The 21,461-nt window shown below is 38.7% G+C and overlaps 1 protein-coding gene across 1 annotated transcript in view; it reads right to left on the reverse strand.

Moving 5' to 3' along the window:
* The window catches only part of Auh (AU RNA binding protein/enoyl-CoA hydratase), a 154,248-nt gene that overhangs the window by 55,627 nt on the left and 77,160 nt on the right, over positions 1-21,461 (reverse strand). The window contains exons 4-5 of the mRNA XM_013026432.1: positions 16,369-16,461; positions 14,483-14,539 (exon numbers count right to left, since the gene is read on the reverse strand). Of these exons, the coding sequence (XP_012881886.1) occupies positions 14,483-14,539; positions 16,369-16,461 (150 nt within the window). The remainder of the gene's footprint in view (positions 1-14,482; positions 14,540-16,368; positions 16,462-21,461) is intronic.

Genomic DNA, 21,461 nt, shown 5'->3' on the forward strand with positions numbered 1-21,461 from the left:
ATGTACGCATTATCCTGCCCATGCAATTGTAACCCCTCTGTACAGTATGTTCACAAATAAAATAAAATTTAAAAAAAAGTGCTGGCCAGGTATATTTGAAGTTTAAAAAGACAATCTGCTCCTTAAAGACAATCTGTTCCTTCCTTTTTTGGCTAGGACCAAATGAGGCACACAAATAAAGGGTTTCTCAAGGTCTATTTTACGCACAGTAGGGGAACAGTTCCTGCAAGTTCCCCAGAATCGGAGTCTTCTGTCACTAAAGGACAGAGAAACCAATGCCTGCTTACAAAAGCGCCAGCTACAAGAAAGACAACAGGAACAAGGGTACAGATGTGTAGAAAATATTCTCAGCAGAAAAAAAATCTAAACATGTAAGCAGAATTTTTGGTAATGCCTCTTAACTTTTAACATTTAGAGAACAGGCATTTAATTTATTTCAACAACTCTTTACTAGCACCTATCACTTACTTAACAAGCACGATCTAAGGTATTGCTGATACAAGAGTCAAAAACACGGAACCGTTCCTCCTGTCAAGGAACTCTTGGGGGCCAGAAGGACACATTCAAACCAGCAAAGAGATGCAATTGCAAACTAAAGATGTAACTGCAATACTAAAGAACATGCTCTTAACCTGATTAAAATTTCAAACCCTTCCAGATTTTACAATACTTATTTTCTACTAAATTCCTAATCTTTGTTGTAAAGCTTATCAGTTACAATTGGGCAAAAATTCTGTAACTGAGAAATCGAGTTTATGAAAATTAAGAAAAAAATCAAATAACTAGCTAGACTGGCCCTCAACTTTCTGACCAGGACTTAATTCACAATAAATAAACCATTATGTAAGTTAACAATACTGATAAGGTGAAAATAGATAACTCAAGGAAGAAAAACAAAGGAAAGGCAAACAAATGAGAGAAAGAAAACAAAGCAGGCAGACAGGGATAAAGAGTGGCAGACATAAAACATGGCCGGTAATAACATGTCCCATTATGGTGCTTCTTGTTCCCATAGAGATTTAGGTTCCTGCTCAAATGCTTCTTTTTATTGCTTAAATTCTTCTTCCCACAATGCCTTGGGTGCCTGATCAACCAATGAGAAGAGCCAGGGCAGTGCATATATAAGCCATCCAACAATCAACATGAAGCCAAGAGATCTGGGAGGAATCCAGTTCAATAAAACCATTCTCCCAGAGCACTCCACTGGACTCCTTTAGACTCCTTTCCTAATGGAGAGCTTTGTTACTTTCTTCCATGGCTTTCCTTTCATTTTCAAATAAACTTATGTTCACCTTAAACACTTTCCTTTTCATTCTTTTGTTTATAGAGAAAAGAAATCACAAATCCATATGAGGCAAGCAAGATAAAGAAACAGGGAAATTGAAATTAATAATTAAAAGTGTGAGACTCAAATATCAGAACCAGAAAGTAGGAGCTAGATCCCCTTCAACCACCTTTTAAATATTAAGTTAAAAATAAGGACACATAAGGGACTCTTGGCATCTGTCTCCCCTTTGACATGTGGTCTCTTCTACTAACAGGTAGAAATAGAATTAGAAGGTCTATTTGGCAAAGGAGGTCCTAATAGTTACCAACTGTACCTATGTTTGTATCACTCATCTTGGCCACTCAAAATCACCTTTAATGATCAGTGGTTGCCAGACCTTTAACTGATGACCAAAGCAGATAGAACAAACAAGAGGGCCACTGTATTTTAGCTTGTCTGCTTCTCTTGCACTTCTAGCAAGAAGTTCCTTTTTCTCCCTTTTTACACTCCCTACTTTTATCCTGTTTTATTATAATAAATTCTTGCTAAAACTTCCATCTTGTCGGACTCTCCCTTTTCTGAGACACCTTGGAATGTTTTTCATTTGGACATATCAAGCTCCTGAATTTTACCGGAAACTGGGAAGCTTCAAAGAACCTCCTTATCCTTCATCTGGTGAAACACAAACCTGCCTCATTACTAAGCTTCACCCAAAAGTTCCTACTAATTGTGCTTTGCTAAGCTACTGGCCAATCATACAAACATTTTTACTTCTTAAAATATTCAAAATGATGCTATTCCTAAAACTTACCTTCTATTATCCCTAACTACACAGGAGAAACAATTTATTAGGGAAGGAAAGGGGAGGATGGTCAAAGAGAAAACAAGACATCTATAAAACACACTAAACAATAACACCCCTACCACTACTTACTTTGGGTGGTGATTATCTATCAGAACCTTCTCAAAGTCTTGAACATGAATTCATTCCCATTAACCTCACAATACTCTGATGAAATACACATGAATAGTCACACCGATTAGGAAACAGATACAGTCAATTCACTTCCCAAGGAAGGAGTCAGACCCAAGTAGTCCTTAAGCAGTCAAGTAATTTTGCAGGAATTCATATTTTCTCTCTTTCTGAACATTTAACTGATATATGATCTCAAAATAGCTAACTGTGACCACTAATTATAGGACCTACATGTAATAATCCAAGAGACCAATAGTTATTTTACATGTGTGTATAGGGGAGAGGGTTTCAAAACACCAACCATTTCAACAGACAAAACCTCCATGCTTAACAGAAGCCATCTAACATCACCTAACAGGATAACTGTAGCAATATCCACAAGTTTCTGAAATATCCACAATATCCACAAGCTCTGAAATGCTAGTGATAATCACTCACAGGTTAAGAATATATTAATTCCAAAGCACTGGAAATTATGTTCCCAGAATGAAAAGTGGCCTTGCTGACATTGCATCACTACTTCTAGACAGCACATTTGAACATCACATAAGTCTCGCAGCATGGACCGGTGCCGACAGCCAGTGACCTAGTTTCACTAGGGTGGGAAAGGAATAGGACTACATCCTTTGAGAGTAGCACTAAAATAGCTTCCTAAAGCACAGTCTCAGGTATTAAGTTTTAAATAAATTTTCTGTACAAGAACATGGAAAACCAATATAAAAATGAACTTGCTACTTGTTAAAGCTAGCTCTCAAATGGTTATTTGTAATTTCAAATTTTGAAAAATAAGAAAGAGTTGCAGATTTAAATATTTTCAATGTCTTAGTGTCTCAAATAGAAACGGAACAAAGATTATTGGCTGATGTTGCAGAACTATAACAAGTTCTTAATATTTGCTTTTGCTAAGGGGCAAAATAAATTAATTAAATGTAGGGCAAAAAGCTTAGACATCTGGTTTCCATTTTGTATCTAATTTTTTGCCCTGAGCCATTCTCTCCTAAAGTTATCTTGGAAGCCTAAAAGGAGACAACAGTAGAACCACCACGATGTGCCAGGTGGCCATAACTCTTTGTAACAAGGCCCACCTAATGAAAGCTGAGACAATCAGCTGTCAGACAACTTCCAGCCACCCTGACCACTTCTGAATAGGCCCATGATTGGAACTTATTTATGCATGTATTTTGTATACATTTTGCTCTCTCTCCTTACTTCTTGATCTATGTAAACATACAATGCATGTTTGTAACCTAAAGAGAGGTGAAGACACACTAAAGTGTTGTCTTCCCATAGCATGTATACCATGGAATAAATCTCCTTTCTCTGATCTTCACCACATCTCTGACATATAGAGCTGAGTGTCCAGACCTGATAGGAAAACTCCTAGAGTTGGGGCCTGGAGTCTAAAGGTCTGGTTTCTGCTTCACACCTAAGAAAAATATAAACAATAAAATGAAAAACATGAAGAAAAAGTATCTTTTTGTTACTTAAAGATATAAAGAAATACTGAACTTGTATATAGCAGCATGTAGGCAAAATCAAGCAAAATACACACTGGTAAGACTCCAAAACAGTAACTTTTGGAGTGACAGGGTAAGAAACAAGCATGGAAGACATCCGTCTATAAATATATTTGCTATGTGGGTTCCCTCGTGAAGGAAATATGAAAACAGTTCACCTAGAAGAAATGTATATAGAACATTACAAAACTCTGTATAACATCTGTGAGGCACATATCTTTGCAACTCCAAAGTGAAAATAAGCCAAGTACGGGGGCTTACTCCTGTAATCCTAGCTACTCAGGAGGCTGGGCTCTGAGGATCAAGTTTAAAGCCAGCTTTACCTCACCAAAAAGGCAGAAGCAGAGCTGTGGTTCAAGTGATACAGCAACAGTCTTGAGTTTAAAAGCTTCGGGACAGTACCCAGTCCTTGAGTTCTAAAAGGCTGAGTCAGACCAGGCAGTACAAGCCTGGGATCCCAGCATTCTGGGAGCTGAGGTAAAAGGACATAGAACTAAAGGCCAGACTGAGTGGGTTACATGGTGAGACACTTGTCTCAGACAAAACAAAAGAAAACAAAAAAGGCTGGGAAATGATGGCTGGAAAATGATGGTCAAATGGATCTGGAATCATCAAATAAGCAACAAAAGACAGAATTGAAGGCAAAAGCATTTAGTGGGGAACTAATCAATTCTTCATAATAATGAGAATATAAATCCTAATGAAGATATGAATTCTTTGGGCACAAAAAGGAGGAACAAAGGAAAGAAGGAAGGAAGGAAGGAGGGAAGAAAGAAGGAAAGGAGGGAGGAAGGGAGGGAAGAAGGGCAGCAAGGAGGGAGGGAGGGAGGAAAGGAGGGAGGAGAGAGAAGTAGCAATATGTGTAAGGTACTGATGGCTTAGGCCTATAATACTAGCTAGTTAAGAGGTTTCTAAACCAGCATAGGCAGGAAAGCCATAAGACTCTTATCTCTAATTAACCACTTAAAGGTAGAAGTGGAGCTGTGGCTCAAGTGGTAGATCATCAGCCTTGAGTGAAAAAGCTAAAGTATAGTACCCAGGCCCTGAGTTCAAGCCCTAGAACCAGCATACACATGCACAAATTTATACATATATACATATTACATAAGTATATGTATATAATTTGATAGAGCTGGGTTCACCAGTGAGCCATGGCACCTGACTGTAATCCTAGCTACTCAGGAGGCTGAAATCGGAGGGTTGTGTTTCAACTAGCCCAGCAGGAATGTTCAATTAACTACTCAGAAATGGCTGGAAGGGAAGTGGCACTGTGGCTCAAGTGGTAGAGCGCTAGCCGTGAGTCAAGGCCCTGAGTTCAAGCCCCAGGACAGGCAAAATAATAATAATTTGATAGAAAAACAAAACAAGAAATTGACAGAAATACAAGTTGACTGGTACATCACAAAGACAAAAGCAAAACCAAAAAGAATATAACTAATAAAATACAGAAACTAAGGAAATAAGAATAAAAATTATATAAAAATGAATGGAGGTTAGCTTAAGATATAAATTTAATATTTAAGTTAAATTAGAATAAAAATATCTGTATTAATTCACAAGTCTGAAGTCATAATTAGAGATGAGAGTATATTAACAAAAACATAAGCTTAAGACCTGGCTCTGTGAAAAGACAAATCAGGAGTAAGGGAAGAAACAAAAGCAAAAATTAAGCAATTAACAAGGGGAGACAACCCAGCAAGTGGTAATGTTGAAAGTTCAAACGCCAGGAATGGAAAAAAAAAAAAGAATCAAAAACAATTAAGCAAGAACAATAACAACAAAACCCCTCATCATTAATGTTATTTACATTTCTTAACATAATTACTGAAAGGTATCTCAAAATGAAAACCAGAAAAAGATCTTATGATGAAACTTTGAAAGTTTTACCATTAGAGCTATAAGTAAGAAAAGATGTCCAAAATATACTATCAAATTAAAAGCAGCAAGCTGCGGAAGGGAATATACAATATGACCATATTTTAGGACAGAAATCTACACATCAAGTTCAAAATTGTGAAATACAAGTAGCAAACCGCTAACAGTTATTACCTCCTTGGACTATACAATTCCCCTATTATTTGAATCAAAATGAAGTGACATGAAGCAATGCAGATACTACGTTTAGAAAACTTTCAACTGAAAGATTCATTCAATTTTGAACATTTCCCCAATACTCTCCTATTATTACTTTATGTTTATAGTCATATATCATCAGTTTTCATAAAGCTTTTCCTTTTAGAAGATACTGTTTCTTGAACCTTCAAAAGCCCTGGGAGTTATAGTTTCAGCAGCGTTATTCAGTCCTTTTTATTAACTGAGGTCACGTAGCTCTGAGTAGAAGGCTCCCCAAAGCATACCTGGGCTCCGGTGTTTTCCACTAGAAGAGGCATGACACAGCAGGCAGGTGCTTTTCTAATGGTGAATGCCAGGAAAGAGACAGAAAGGCAGAAGACAAGGGGAAGGAAGGGCAGGAGAAGAAGACAACTAATTGCTGGCACAAGCTGTAGGCCACAGAACTATACAATAGAGCTGCTGTACAGTCACCATGACTAAAGACTATGGGGTCCAAGAATATAGTTACTAGGTCCTGCTTTCCCATGGAAAAATAAACAAATGGGAAAGGAAGACATACATAAAACCACATCCTGGTTTCACAGTGTAATCTTATATGCAATAAAAGCTTATTTTTTTAAATCCCCAATTTACATATCTACTGCAGATAAGAAATCTGAACACTGATTTTTTTCATCTCTACCACAATTCTGACAGATGGCTCTCACTTCTGAGTGACAACTATAAAAACTGGCAAATCTATTTCAAAAGAAAGATAGTCTTTTACTAATGCCAGATGCCTTTTAAGACCATCACTCTGAAGTTTGAATTCACCTTTATAAGTAATACATTTTGAATGCATTTGGTCAGATCTCCATAAATAGAAAATCAACATCAATCAGTCTGGATGAAAATTAAATAGACAGCCTGATTAAGCAGGCATCTGACAAAAGTAATACCATTGAAGTACAGTATGTTTATTCATTTAAGAAATCACAGTACTTCTGGCCAGGTGTCAGTAGCTCTTGCCTGTAATCCACGCTACTCAAGAGGCTGAGATCTGAGGATTGCAGTTTAAAGCCAGCCCCGAAAGAAAATTCCCCAAGAGACTTTTTTTTTTTTTTTGGTCTGTCGTGGATCTTGAACTCTGGGCCTGGGTGCTGTCCCTCAGCTCTTCATGTCAAGGCGAGCACTCTACTTCTTGAGCTACAGCACCACTTCCGGTTTTCTAGTGGTTTATTGGAGATAAGAAAGAGTCTTACGAACATTCTTGTCTGGGTTGGCTTTGAACCGTGATCCTCAGATCTCAGCCTCCTGAGTAACTAGGATTACAGGCATGAGCCATTGCTGCCCAGCTCCATGAGACTTTTATCTCCAATTAACCACTCAAAAACTGAAAGTGGTGCTGTGGCTCAAGTGGTAGAGTACTAGCCTTGAGTACAAAGAAGCCCTAGGGACAGTACCTAGGCCCTGAATTCAAGCAAGCAAGCAGGAAGGCAGGAAGGCAGGCAGGCAGGCAGGCAGGCAGGCAGGGAGGGAGGGAGGGAGGGAGGGAGGGAGGGAGGGAGGGAGGGAAGAGAGAGGAGGAAGGGAGGGAGAAAGGAAAAGAAAGAAAAGGAGAGGAGAGGAGAGGTGAGGAGAGGAGAGGAGGGGAGAAGAGAGGAGAGGAGGGGAAAGGAAGGGACAGGAGGGGAGAGGAGGGGACAGGAGGGGACAGGAGGGGAGGGGAGGGGACAGGGGAAGGAAGGAGAGGGGAGGGGAGAGGAGAGGAAAGGAGAGGACAGCACTTCTAGTCCATACAGGGGATCAGTGCAGAACCAGGTATGGTGGCTCCTACCTGGAAATCTAGCCACTCAGGATATGGAGCCAGGAGGATCACAATTCAAGACCACCCCAGACAGAAAGCTAGCAAGATCCCAATCCAACCAACAAGTCAGGCATGGTGATTCACATCTGTAATCCTAGCTATGCAAGAGCCAACCTCAGGTAAAAATGCAGGAACCTATCCAAAAATTAACTAAAGCAGACAACTGGGGCATGGTTAAAGTGTTAGGGTACCTGCCTTGCAAGTGCAAGGCCCTGAGTTTTAACTCTAGGACTGGAGGAAGATAAGGAAAAACAAAAAACAAAAAAGGTTTGTGGTGGCTGAAAGAAAGGAAATGAGTGCTGAGGTGAAAATGAAGCTGAATTCACCTGACTCTCACTTCAAGAGAAGGAGCATAATAGTCATCTGGAGTGTGTAGAACAGAGAGAAAGCTCCAGAGACCTTGCATATGCATTCCTCAGAACACTTACTGGTCATTGCTGTGTACAGACCAGGGAAAGATCTACCTGAAGTGAGTTCAATAAATGCTAAGCAAAAGGAGCATCAAGAAAACCACACCAAAGCGCACCAAACTCCAACAGCTCAGAACCAAAAGAAAGAAGTCTTAAAAGGAGTTGCAAGTAGGCACCAGTGGCTCACACCCAGGCTCTGAGTTCAAGCCTAAAAATAGGCACACACATACACAAAGAAAAATTAGTTGCAGAGAGATATACCTTCTATGCACAGAACAGAGCAGGAGACAGCAGAATCCTAGTCATAAAAATGTTTGCAACTAATAAAACAGCTGAACATCTTTAAAGTGCTAGAACAAGAATTACATACCCAACCAAATAATTTCCAATATAGAGGTAAAATAAGGGCTTTTTTAATCACCAGAAAACCTGCACTGAAGCAAAGAAGGAAGTAACAAGAGGAAATAAAGATCTACATAGAGAAATAAAAAGAACTGGAAATAATTACATAAGGCCTTCCTAAGTACGTAAATCTCTCAAGAACAATTAACAATTAACAAAACAAAGAATAGTGTGGATGCATGACATATGTAAAACTCAAGCGCATGAGAATAATAAAACAAAGGTTGAGAAAAAATAGATGTACTCACTATAATCTCATTTATGAAAAGGTTTTATTACTTTATCATTGTCTGTCATAATTAAAGATGTACAAAGTATACCTTAAAATAATTTTTAAAAACATAAATGAGTAACAGTATGTAAACAAAATAAAAAGGTGATAGAATATAAATCAATAAAGACCACATAGAACCATAGAAAATATTTAGCCAACCCAAATTACTGCAAAAAGGTGAATGAACACAAAATCAGCTGGAAAAAAGTCAACAAATGAGAAAATGGGAAGTAAACCATAACAATATCAATAATCATATTTAAATTAAAATGAGGGCTGGGAAGATTGCTCAGTGGTAGAGTGTTTGCCTTGCATCCATGAGGCCCTGGGTTCGATTCCTCAGCACCAACTAAGCAGAAAAAGCTGGAGGTGGCACTGTGGCTCAAGTGGTAGAGCACTAGCCTTGAGCTGAAGAGCTGAGGGATGGTGCCCAGGCCCAGAGTTCAGGCCCCATGACTGACAAAAAAAAAAAAAAAAACAACCAAAAAACTTAAATGAGTATCCCAATTACAAAGCAGTGCTTGTGAAATATAATTAGAAGAAGAGGAGGAGGAGGAAGAAGAGAAGGAGGAGATAAGAGGTAAAAAGAGAACTAGGTTTTGGTGGTTCATGCCTGTAATCCTAGGTACTAGCTCCTAATCCTAGCTACTCCGAGGATCAAGGTTTGAAGCCAGTCCAGGCAGGAAAGTCCAGGAGACTCTTCTCTCCAATTAATCTCCTAAAAATCAGAAGTAGAGCTGTGGCTCAAAGTAGTAGAGCACTCACCTTGAGCAAAAAAAGCTCAGGAACAGCACCCAGGCCCTGAGTTCAAGCCCTACACTGTGGGGAGGGATGGCGCACCGAGGGGTGGAGGGGGGAAATACAAACAGATTAAGAAGAAAAGAATTCTCATTAAGTACTGGAAAAGGTTGTATTTAGTGAGACTGATTGATACTGATTAATCAAACCTGTAAAGAGATTCTCTTCACTGTATCTTTGAAAGACACCCAGAGCCTGACCATACCTCTACCTCCTTTAGTACCAGCTCAGTCCAGTTCTTGCTTCAAGCCTTGGCCCACTATAGTTTCCTCTTGGCACAGTGATCATAAACCTTTAAAAACCTAAGAGCATGTCAAACCTCTGCTGATACACCAGTGTGAGTCCTCTTTTCATTTAGGGTAAAAGCTGAAGTCCTTATAATGCTGTTGAAAACACCCACACATCACCCCTGCTGCTGATAGTTTCCTCTCTTATTCCCACCATTTGTGCCTACAGTGACTGAGTGAACATTCTAAGCACTATCTCACATAAGCCCTTCTCCTTGAGTGTTAGTTTTTATGTTCTTCCTCAAATCTGTCTGAATAATTTAGTCAAATCCTTTCTCCACTGCAGTTACACTCTCAGTGAGGCTTGCTATGGAGTCTCAAATGGAAAACCCTACTTACCCACGCTCCCATCGGACCCATTCTCCTTTCTTTCTCTATAGCACTTTCCTCTTCAGCTATTATAGAGACTCCTCACCTGCAGGTGTACTGTTCCTGTGCTGGAAGGCAAGGTATATGGCAGTGAACCTTGTTCCCTCACCGCCCCAGTGTTTCTACTCGGGCAGGATTCAACAGAAGTATACTAAATTAAGTGAATAAATATGCTCAGTGCACAATGGGCACACAGGGGAGCAAAGCCTATTCTGTAGGCCTAGCCAACCAAGATGTATCAGTTCTTCCTTCACAGTGCCTCACAGAATCCACACTATTTTCTCTGAACTCAGGAACCCTGGTTTTAAATTGCTTTATTTCTGTTTTATTACAAACTTTACCATAACAGAGCAGTTACAATTTGGGTATATTGAATCTCTCCTACCACATGTCAGAAGATAAATTGTCAGGGAGTTTCCTCCACAGCAACTATCAAAATGGCCCCACACAGTGGGGAGTCAACAAGCAGCTCCTGGAACACCTAATTAAGCGCAAGCCAGTGGTCAGTGTGTCACATTTCAGTGTGTAAGGAAATGAGATTTTACATATGCTGGTCTGCAGAAAGGTGCCCGCCCAACCCAACAGTTTCTGAAAGTCACCTCAGGAGGCACTGCACTAAGCCAGCACTACAGCCCGCTGTGCACAGCACTGGTAACAAGTTTTCGCATTACATAAGCCTCTTAAGAAACCAGTTGTATTTTTATTATACTTTCCTCCCTCTTAAGGCAGTATGACCTTATTCATCAGATTTGGCACAGAAAGATCATTTGCTATTTATGAAAGAGGAATTCACCCTCACAGAATAAAGATGAGTCACCACTGAGAATATTCAAAAGATAAGCTCAGATTCTGATGTAAATTCTAGGATAATTTCAGTAAAGGTTATAAACAAGCATTCCAAATTCAAGACTGTGTTCAAGATTACCAACATGCATTTAGAGGGAGTTAAAATTCATCATTGCTTCAGAGTTCCTGGAAAACATGCCAAGAAACCACCTGATTGCTAAATACAGCCTACAAGGATGTTCAATGATGTTCTCAGCCATCACACTGGAGAGATGAAAAACAGACAACACTATGGCTCTTTTTCTGGTTCTCCAGAACCTGGGTTCTCTGATATATTCTCATTCTTTCTCCCTCCTCCCACCCCTATCTCTGTCAGTGTTGTAACAGAATGCTAAAAATATGGCTGAAGTGAGTCACTACTTTAAACAAGGGATTTAAATTATCATTACCAAAAATGGGACAACAGAACATGGTCACAGTGAAGTGACACACAAATAACTGCCAAATGCAACATACAGCATCACCCATTTAGCATTCTTAACAAAAACATTTCACCTAAACCTAAACCATGAGAAGATACTATTCAGAATTCAGAAGACACAAACTTCAGTATAATACATTGCTTACTTTTAAAAGAAATTAGTGCTTGAATCTGGGTATGGTGGGACATGCTTGTAATCCTAACATTCAGGATGCTAAGTTCAGTAAGTTTGAGGCCTGCCTGGTCTATATAGCAAGATCATGTTGAAAGAAAGGATGAAAAGAAAAAGGAAAGAAAGTGGGAGAAAGGGAAAGGAAACAGAATGGAGGGAAAGAGGAAGAGAGGGAGGAAAGAAGGGATGAGTAAATCAGTGTTTGGGTGGGAGGATTGGTGAGGTAATGATTAAAGGACATTCTCCACTCCTCAATTAAACCAAACAGTATTCTCAGACAGCCTATCATTCTGGTGGTTTTAACATAAATCACCTCACATTCACACATGGACAATCTAACTCACGAAGTCCATCTTCTTTCTATCCTGATCTCTCTGTCTGTCATCTGACTCCAGTTGAAAACACTGCATAAAACACATTAAAAAGTCACTGAATCAGTTTCTTGAGGTGCTGTAACAAATTACTACAAACTCAATAGTTCTGAACAACAGAAATGTATTCTCTCACAGTTTGTGAAGGCAGAAACCTGGAATAGAGATGTCTGCAGGGATGGTTGCTACGAGAGTCTCTGAGGGAGCATGGACCCCATGCCTCTCTCAGTTTCTGGCAGCTGTAGGCCAGCCTTGGCCTGTACATGGACTACTCCCCCGTCTTCCAGGGACCTTTACTTCTGTTTCTATCTTCCTCTCCTCCCTCACCCCCCAAACTCCAAGGACACTTTGTCATTAGATTTAAGGCTCATTTAAATAACCCAAGATGATTTCATCTCTAGGACTTTTTATTATCTGCTGACTCTTTCATACTATAGCCACTATCTTTCTAGGCTTAGTGATATCCTAATCATCAGTAAAAGCTTACTTCTGAAAAGAATCTTAATGCTGAGACAGAATTCAGTAGTAGACTGCATGCCTAAGATTCACAAGGTTCTGGATTTAATCTCTAACACCACACCAAAAACATATTCAGAAACATATCATAGTTTTCCCAACAGTTTAATTTCACCTATTTTCTAATAAAGCTCTTCAAGTAAGTCCATCCTTATGAATCCTTCTTTCATTAGTCACTGTGAAATAGGTAGGTATGATAGAACAGACAGGTATTATATGCTTTTGGCCTATAAGAACACTATTTTCTGTACTTTACAACTTGCGGGGGGGGGGTGAGGGAGGTAGGGAGGGAAGGGATAGTGGGAGAACAACAATGTTCTCATTGCCTTACTCATGTAACTGTAACCCATCTGTAAAGCATCTTTACAATACAATAAAATTTTCAAAAAAGGGGGCTGGGAAGGTGGCTCAGTGGTAGAGCGCTTGCCTTGCATGCCTGAGGCCCTGGGTTCGATTCTTCAGTACCACATAAGCAAAAAGAAAAAAGCTGGAAGTGATGCTGTGGCTCAAGAGGTAGAGTGCTAGCCTTGAGCTGAAGAGCTGAGGGACAGCGCCCAGACCCAGAGTTCAGGCCTCACAACCGGACCCCCCAAAAAAAATTCAAAAAAGAACAGTATTTTCATGAATTACCAAAATAGAATAACCTTAGTTGTTGACTTGAGCAGCCTTCAGTTTCACTGCAACTTATGTTTAATTTCTATCTACAGACTCTAATCAGGTACACACGTTTATAATAGTATTAAACATATGGTTTTAACCTATTCATATGTAAACATGTCTGCCCTATTTATCCACTATATTTAATCTTTACATTGTTAATTACCTTATTTATACACTCATAAATTGTCATATATATGTAAAAATTACCTAGGAAAGTTACTGTAATTTGTTAATCCTTAAATAAAGTCCACTTTTTAAAAGAATAACCTCACAAAATGGCAATTACCTCCAAATGATCTAAATCAAAATTGCCACAAGAATGCAGACTTTTTTAAGGATGCAATATTCCACTGTCAGTGTTGAAAAGTAGCTTTCTTAATGATTCTTCAGAGAAGCTGCTCAATTTACCTCGCTTTTCTAGTAACAAAATAGAGAACACTTCATAAGCTTTAAATTCACTACACTCAGTCTACGTCCTGCTATGTAGCAACAAGAAAGGCAGCCAGAAGCCTGAGGTGCTGCTAGAGTTTGGACCTAGAGTGTCTCCCAAAGGCCTATGTACTGAAGGTTTGGTCCCTAGGCTTTGGCACTATTGGAAAGTGGTGGAACCTTCAGGGGTTAGGGCCCAGTAGAGAAAGTTAGGCGACTGGTACACAAAGGGTGTGCTGGGACCCTGGTCCCTTCCTCCCTCTCTTACACCTCCTGCTGCCATGAGGTGAACAATTCCTTTACATTTTCCTGCCATGTGGTTCTGCCTCATCACAGGCTTAAAAGCAACAAAGCCAATGAATCATGGTCTGAAACCTCAGGAACTGTGAGTCAAAATAAACCTTTCCTTCACTTATTGCCCTAACATACGCTGCTTAACAGAAGCCCTACCTACTCCTCTATTCAGAGTCTCACTGTGTACATGAAGCTCTCAATTGCAGGTGTACACATTAAATGCACAAACAAGAAAGGTACAGAAGAGTTGTATAATCCTTCAGAAAATAGATGCAAACTATGTGGACTATCAATAATTTAAAATGTAAGAAATAATACAAAAAAAGCACAGAGAGGGTACAAAAAGAAAGCAATGGTCAGCAAAATCACCATCTTTGCATCTACATAATCTAAAAAAAAGAGTGAATTTTGAATAGGAACTTCATTAAAAGAATAAACAAAACAACATTAGTCCCTTTCCCTAGTATGTTGCCTTTCCCATTTCATGCTCTTGTACCATCCTTTGTTTCTGGGAACAAATCAGGAGTATTACAATAGATGTGAGCTATTCCTACCTCCACCAGGAATAATTGCCAGCTTTGTTTCAACCAGGCCCATTTTTGCAGAAGAAGCTAAAAAGAAATAAAGAAAACTAAGTAACATCCACATCAACACATTCAAATATGACAACTTGAAAAGATCAGTAAAACATGATACACCAAAAAATATTATGTTTATTAATCAAACTGGTGTCACAACTTTTTAAAATCACTTCAGATACTGAGTTAAGGAAATATGTAAGCACTCTACATGACACCCGTAAGGAAAGAACCTAACATTTTCCATTAAAAAGTGTTTGGCAGTGACTTCATTTTTTGATGAAAGAGCAGAGTTGTAACTGCAATATTAGACCTGATATTGCCAACTTAAGTTTGAGGCTTAAATTCTATTAATTATTCAGGACTAGGGGAGAGATTTGCCTGACAAGCATGAATTCTTTAGCTGCCTAAGTAGGCCCCAGATCAAACAGCTTAATATACAACATCAGCTATGGCAACTTCTAAGGCCAAACCTCTGTTGTTTGAGATAAGTATCTTTACTGTTCTCACTGCTGTATAGTCTTCCTCTTTCCATCTGTTTGTATGGATACCTTACAGGATCTTAATTGTTTCTTTATTCACATGTCTAACTGCACTTACACTATTTCTTACATCCTCCTCATTCCCTGAATTTTCGTTCAAGATGAATTAAATGTACCTCAGATTTTTAATTTAAAATCTACTTGATCCTAGCAACAGAAGAAAAAGCAATAAACCACAACAAAACTAGTGATTCTATCACAACAAAATAAGGACCTAACACAGGGTAGAAAGGAGGTAAAGTATACGTGGACAAGAAACTACAAATCCGAAGACACAGTCCCATCAAATTATTAAAGGCTGAATTGCATTGATTTTGGAAGTGACAGTGAGAACCAGAGGAAGAACAGTGACAACGATGTGCTGTCTGCTTCACTGGGTTCTCAGTGCTGTCCAAGGCGTAAGCAGGACTACAGTCTATGCAATACTATGTCCAGAACAATGGCATGGCAAATCAGTATATGTATTTGCTCTAGTGGGGCTTTGAAGCCAGATCACCTGGGTTTAAATCTCAGTTCAATCGTTTGTTTCGGTCTCTCCTATATCTGTACTAATTTCCTCCTGTACCCCAAGGTACACCATGTTCCTGGGGTTGCAAGGCAGACCCAGGGAATGAATACACATAAAGTATACATGCAACACCTAATCAAACTCAGAAAGTGGTGAGCACCAATTTTTTTCATTATTTTCATAACCACTTCATACATACTCAGAAAAGCATTCAGCAAGTAAGTGAACTAAGAAAGGAATCATCAAGTCATTATTATTGGAGCCCAAAGTCATTAAAAGTGCTTGGACTAAAGCACATCCACAGATTAACTCCATAGGTTAAATGCTCCCAGCAATAGTCATTATCCCCATTTTAGAAAGAAGGAGGTATCTACAAAGAACAGAACCTAAGTTCCAACTCAATCATCTGGTCCAAATCTTGTCTGTTCCCACTGCTAAGGCTGAATAACAAAAATCTTTCTTGTCTTCTTTTCCTCCCCTCTTCTTCCCTTTTCTCTTTTGCTTGGCTTTTTCAGACATTGTTTCATGAGCCCAGCTTAACCTCAATCTTGTGAATCTCCTGTCTCAGCATCCCAAGCTTTAAAAATCTTCTCTTTAATTGGGAATTTCAAATGCATCATTGAACCCAATAGGTGAAGTTTTTTAAAAAAGTTACATATAACAACAGCAAAACAAAATACTTGAAAAGTAAGCCCCCTCCCATTAATTTAGTATTGGAGACCAAACTTAGGGTCTCACACAAGTCTGGTTTAAGAATTAGCTATATTCCCAGCTCCCACTTTTAAAAATTATGTTCTGAATAGGATTCTCACCTGCTACTCGTATATCACATGCTAGAGCCAGTTCAAGACCACCACCTAAAGCAAGTCCATCTATTGCTGCGATCGTTGGCACTGGTAGATTAGCTGAAATAGAAAATGTTACGTGTCTTCACTTAGATCATATCTCACTATGGAGTTCACTTTAGACCATTTAATATGAGCATATTTTAAAATATTATATGCAGATGTTTATATACCTTTGATCTTCAAAAAATAAGCATTGTTTGCAAAAACTTTATTAATGATTATAAAGTAGTTCATCACATAAATGGGCAACCAGTATTTTTTAACTTCCCACATTACTGAATTACTTTCATGAAAAATTTTTATTGGATTAATGGGATCACAGTTCTGACTTCATAATCTTCTTAAAGTCTTTTATGCAATGTTTGGTTCATATAAATGTCAAGGTGAAACTATCTGTGCATAATTGTAAAACTCCTGACTTGCTATGGGCTACCTTGGTGTTAAAATGGCAATCTCATTCAAAGAAAGAGATATTACATCTGCTTAAACAAGTGGGAAGTAGTTCAATTGGTCTCTGAGGCAAAGGCCCATTAGCTCCACCACTTAACAAGGACCAACAAGGAGTACTATGAACCGGCTCTATAGCACCACTCTTTCTGGGGCACAGCCTCTGAGCACCTGCCAGAAGCATGACAGGTGAAAGCATCCAATCACAGAACTCCAAACTAGACTTGCTAGACTGAGTCCAGATTATTTTACTAAGACTGTGTTACTAAAATGTACAGATTTCATTTTTATAACTCATTCAAAAATAACTGGTTATGTTAGGTATTTTGTGAAATGGAATGCTTCTTATTAATTTTGACTACAGAATGTGAAGCCAATTTTTTTTTGGGGGGGGGGTCCAGTCGTGGGCCTGAACTCTGGGCCTAGGCACTGTCCCTCAGCTCTTCAGCTCAAGGCTAGCGCTCTACCACTTGAGCCACAGCACCACTTCCGGCTTTTTTCTTTTTTCTTATGTGGTGCTGAGGAATCGAACCCAGGGACACAGGCATGCAAGGCAAGCGCTCTACCACTGAGCCACCTTCCCAGCACCCTGAAGCTAATTTAATATATAAACAAAATATAGATTTTTTTTATAAAGTATCAACTTCCCAAATCTCTCTTTTATTCTATAGGTATTCTAATTTATTTAGGGAATTCTAAAATTCCCCAAACCTCTTTTAAGAGCTACACATCTGCTAGGGCTTGAGTACTACTCATTCACTCATAAAGGAATCTACCAGACTGATCAGATAATAGTCTGTCAAGGCTGGCAAGTAGCACAGGCAGGCAGCTGCCACCCAAAGCAGAACAACCCCAGAAAAACAGGGAGTGGGACTTCACACAAACCATAAGTCACCATTGTGGACCTGTGTGAACATTTGGGGGAGGCAAGAACTTCAAAGGACAGGACCAATTCAAGTGCTTTCCAACACACTTTGTGGGAGAAAAAAACCAAACCCATATATATATATATATACATATACATATATATATACACACACACATATATATATAATATTATAGATTATAATATATAATATATATTATAATATATAATATATATAATATATATTATATTATTATGATATATATTATATAGTATATTATATATTATAATAGAGAACATTATATGTTATAATATATTATATATAATGTTATGTAATATATGTATAATATATATAAATATATTATAATGTATTATTATAACATATATATTATAATATATAATATTTTATATATAATATATATTATATATATAAATTTTTATAGTCAGGAAATTAGTTTAATGGAACAAATTTTATCTAATGGATTTTACCTGAAAATACGAAAAGAATGATCTATAAAGTATTACAATACCAAGTTAACCTGAGTATTTCTCAAGCTCCTAAGTAAAATGGAACAACTTTGTTATCAGTTTCAAATTATTTTTCCTTCCTAAAAATCTGCCTAAAGAGATTATGCTTCTAATTTGCTCAGTCTACTACCTCTCTGATCTTAAATCTCATCTATCAAAACTTTTCCCCAAGCCCAGTTATGGGCCTTCAGCTGACCTCCCCCGGGAGACTAGTGCTAAATCCTTGTCCTCCATACCCATTTATCAAAACTCACCAAGACTGTTCTGGCTCCAATTACAGCAAGACTGCAATGCTGTGCTTGCCAGTGGACAGTCTTCAATCCCAGTTAAATATACTGACTCTAAGATCAGAGACTCTCCTCCTGTGACACTGCTTCCTGGCCCTTCCCTCTACAGTTCTGTGCTGGGTCTCTTATCCTTCCTGTCTTTCCAGCTCCCAGTGGCGATGTCGCAGCTTCTTTATCTCTCAATATAAGCTCCACTAAACTGTACAGAGCCACTTGCCTGTGGACATCTCCAAACCAGTAACACTCTAAACTTAGGGTGTTACTCAGCTCATAGAATCTCCTTCACCAAATCAGTCAAAAAGTGACCCATGAATGTCCTGCTTTCCAACACCCTGTACTTAGTGGTCTACAGAATGAATCTGCAGTGTGTAAAACCCTAAGCCCTTTCTTGTGACCAGAGTTCTGGTTTTATCATTTCCCATCAGCCAAAAGTCCCAAATTCATCTCCTTTACCTGCAATTTGCTACTCACCAGTACAATTTCCACATTTCTTTAAGGCAATATTTCTAAAAAGTATTCATAGTCATGTGATTACCCTTATTTACATTACAACTTGTATGAAATATGTAACAAACTGACAGAAAAGTGAAGTCCCAAAAGAACAAGTAAAACCAGAAAAAATAAATAGCATTATCAAATCATTAACCAGATTAATTAGTTGATACTTTCAAATATTAATTAATATAAATGAGCACTGTGGAAAGCTATAAAATTTCTTCTACTAAAGAATTATTTAGGTAGAACATCATAATATTTAACAGAATGTCAGCTATTTTACAATATTATGAATTCTAATGATCCTGGGTTTTTTCCTCCAATGATGTTTGTCATAGCAAATCTCTTTAGGAAAATATCTATTTTCACGATTACCTATCCAGTATTTCTTCTATTAGGAGCATTTAGCAATTACAGGGAAGCTCCACCAAGTGCACATTTTAAAAGGCAGTGGGATCAGACACTGGTGGCTCATGCCTATAATCCTAACTACACAGAAGGCTGAAATCTGAGAGTAAAGGTTCAAAGACAGCCTTGGCAAGAACGATTTTCAGAGTTTTGTCTCCAACTAAGCACCCAGAAAACTGCAGGTGGAGGTGTGACTCAAGTGGTAGAGCACTAGCCTTGAGTAAACAATCTCAGGGACAGCACCCAGGTCCTGAGTTCAAAACCCAGGACCAGCACAAAAGAAGAAAGAAGGAAGAAGGAAGCAGGAGAAGGAGAAGAAGGAGAAGAGGATGAAGAAGAGGAGGAAGAGGATGAGGAAGAGGAGGAGGAAGAGGAAGAGGAGGAGGAAGAGGAAGAGGAAGAGGAGGAGGAAGAGGAGGAACAGCAGCAGCAGCAGCAATAGAGGGTCTAGTTTCAAAGATCCAAAAGAATATGAAAATGGCAGTGGTGCAGAAACACCAATGACTGAAACAGGAACTGCAGATCCAATAGGCAACAGCCAGTCTCAGCAGCAGTAGGAGAAATTATGACTCAATACGTTACACAACCAGCAGGATAAGTATCTATTTTGAGTTTCATTCCAGGAAATGAGCCAGGTATGACAAAGAAGATAATAATCCTTTGAAATGCTCCTAAAAATATAATTAAAGCAAACAAACAGTTTTGCTATTTAAAAAGGGGAAAGAAGTGCACCAGGCCTTGGGTGCCCTAAAGCAGTTTGCAAGACACTATAGCATAGGGTGACTGGAGACATAGTGGATAGGAGCGACAATTCCAAGTGTACTTTTCACATAATGTAGGATATCTATAATCCTCTACAAACACATACACAGTCTCATTATTTAAAAAAAATGCTACTGTCAGTCATATGATTTTTTAACTTTTGCTCAGACTAGTGCTCCCAAACAAAACAAAGAAATGTATTTCAACAAAAAGAGCCCACCTACAGTATGATAAAAGCCTAAATACTGAAATCTTCAGATTCGAAAGTAAATCAATTAAGTATTGCAATAAATTCTTAATTATTCCTAAATTTGTAAAACTGTACTTTTGGCTTAATGTACTTTCTCCCATTCCCATCAACTTTGAAAGGAACCACAAAAACTATGCAAAACAAGCCATTGGCAAAGCCTGCCAGCTGGCTGCACCCTGGCTCTCCTGGAGGCTTATTCCAGGACCACTGCCTGGATGAGGTACAGAGGAACACTGGGGGCAAAGGGGGGGTGGTTTCCACTTCCAAGAGTCAAGCCTTAGACACCCTGGGCATTAAACACAAAAGCCAAAGCTAACCATCTTCTATGCATAGCAGCTCACTTGTCCACAAATAGAGAAGCTCAACAAGTTGCTGGGATGCAAAACAGATGAGCAGAAGCAATATGCCCTTACAGAAGAGTCCTTGTGTCAAGAACCAAATGCTGAAAACAAATATTCTCTCCCACACACATTTGCATCCAGGATGGCCCCACTGTGTTCAGACTCCATCAATACAGAAAAGGAAAAGAACTTTATCTTTTTACGAGAAAAATGGAGGAAAAACGCCCAGTAGCAATATGATAGAAGAGGTATTCAACCTCTCTTAAAGCCAGAGGAATATGAGCAAAATGACGGTGGAGCAAATTTCCACTGGATCCTGCCACAGGGTGAGAACTCCAGTCAGAAGGATGCCCTGGCCAGTGTACTACAGATTTTGTGCTGTGATTACACTAAACTGTGTCTGCCTTAACAGCATAGCTGTTAAGAGTACATTTAGACTAACTCAACCATACATTATTAATATAAGACACTATAATTTGAAGCTCCAGCATCTTTAGAACATCTAATACTTGTTTATAAAACCATCTGATATGACATATAGCTTGCAATTTCCTCAACCAAAAAAAGAATACTTGTAATTTTTTTCAGGTTTCTGGTGTGTGTGTGTGTGTGTGTGTGTGTGTGTGTGTGTGTGTGTGTGTGTGTGTGTGTGTGTGTGTGTGTGTGTGTGTGTG

This window comes from Dipodomys ordii, unplaced genomic scaffold, assembly GCF_000151885.1.
Source record: "Dipodomys ordii isolate 6190 unplaced genomic scaffold, Dord_2.0 Scaffold93, whole genome shotgun sequence".
Lineage (NCBI taxonomy): Eukaryota > Metazoa > Chordata > Mammalia > Rodentia > Heteromyidae > Dipodomys > Dipodomys ordii.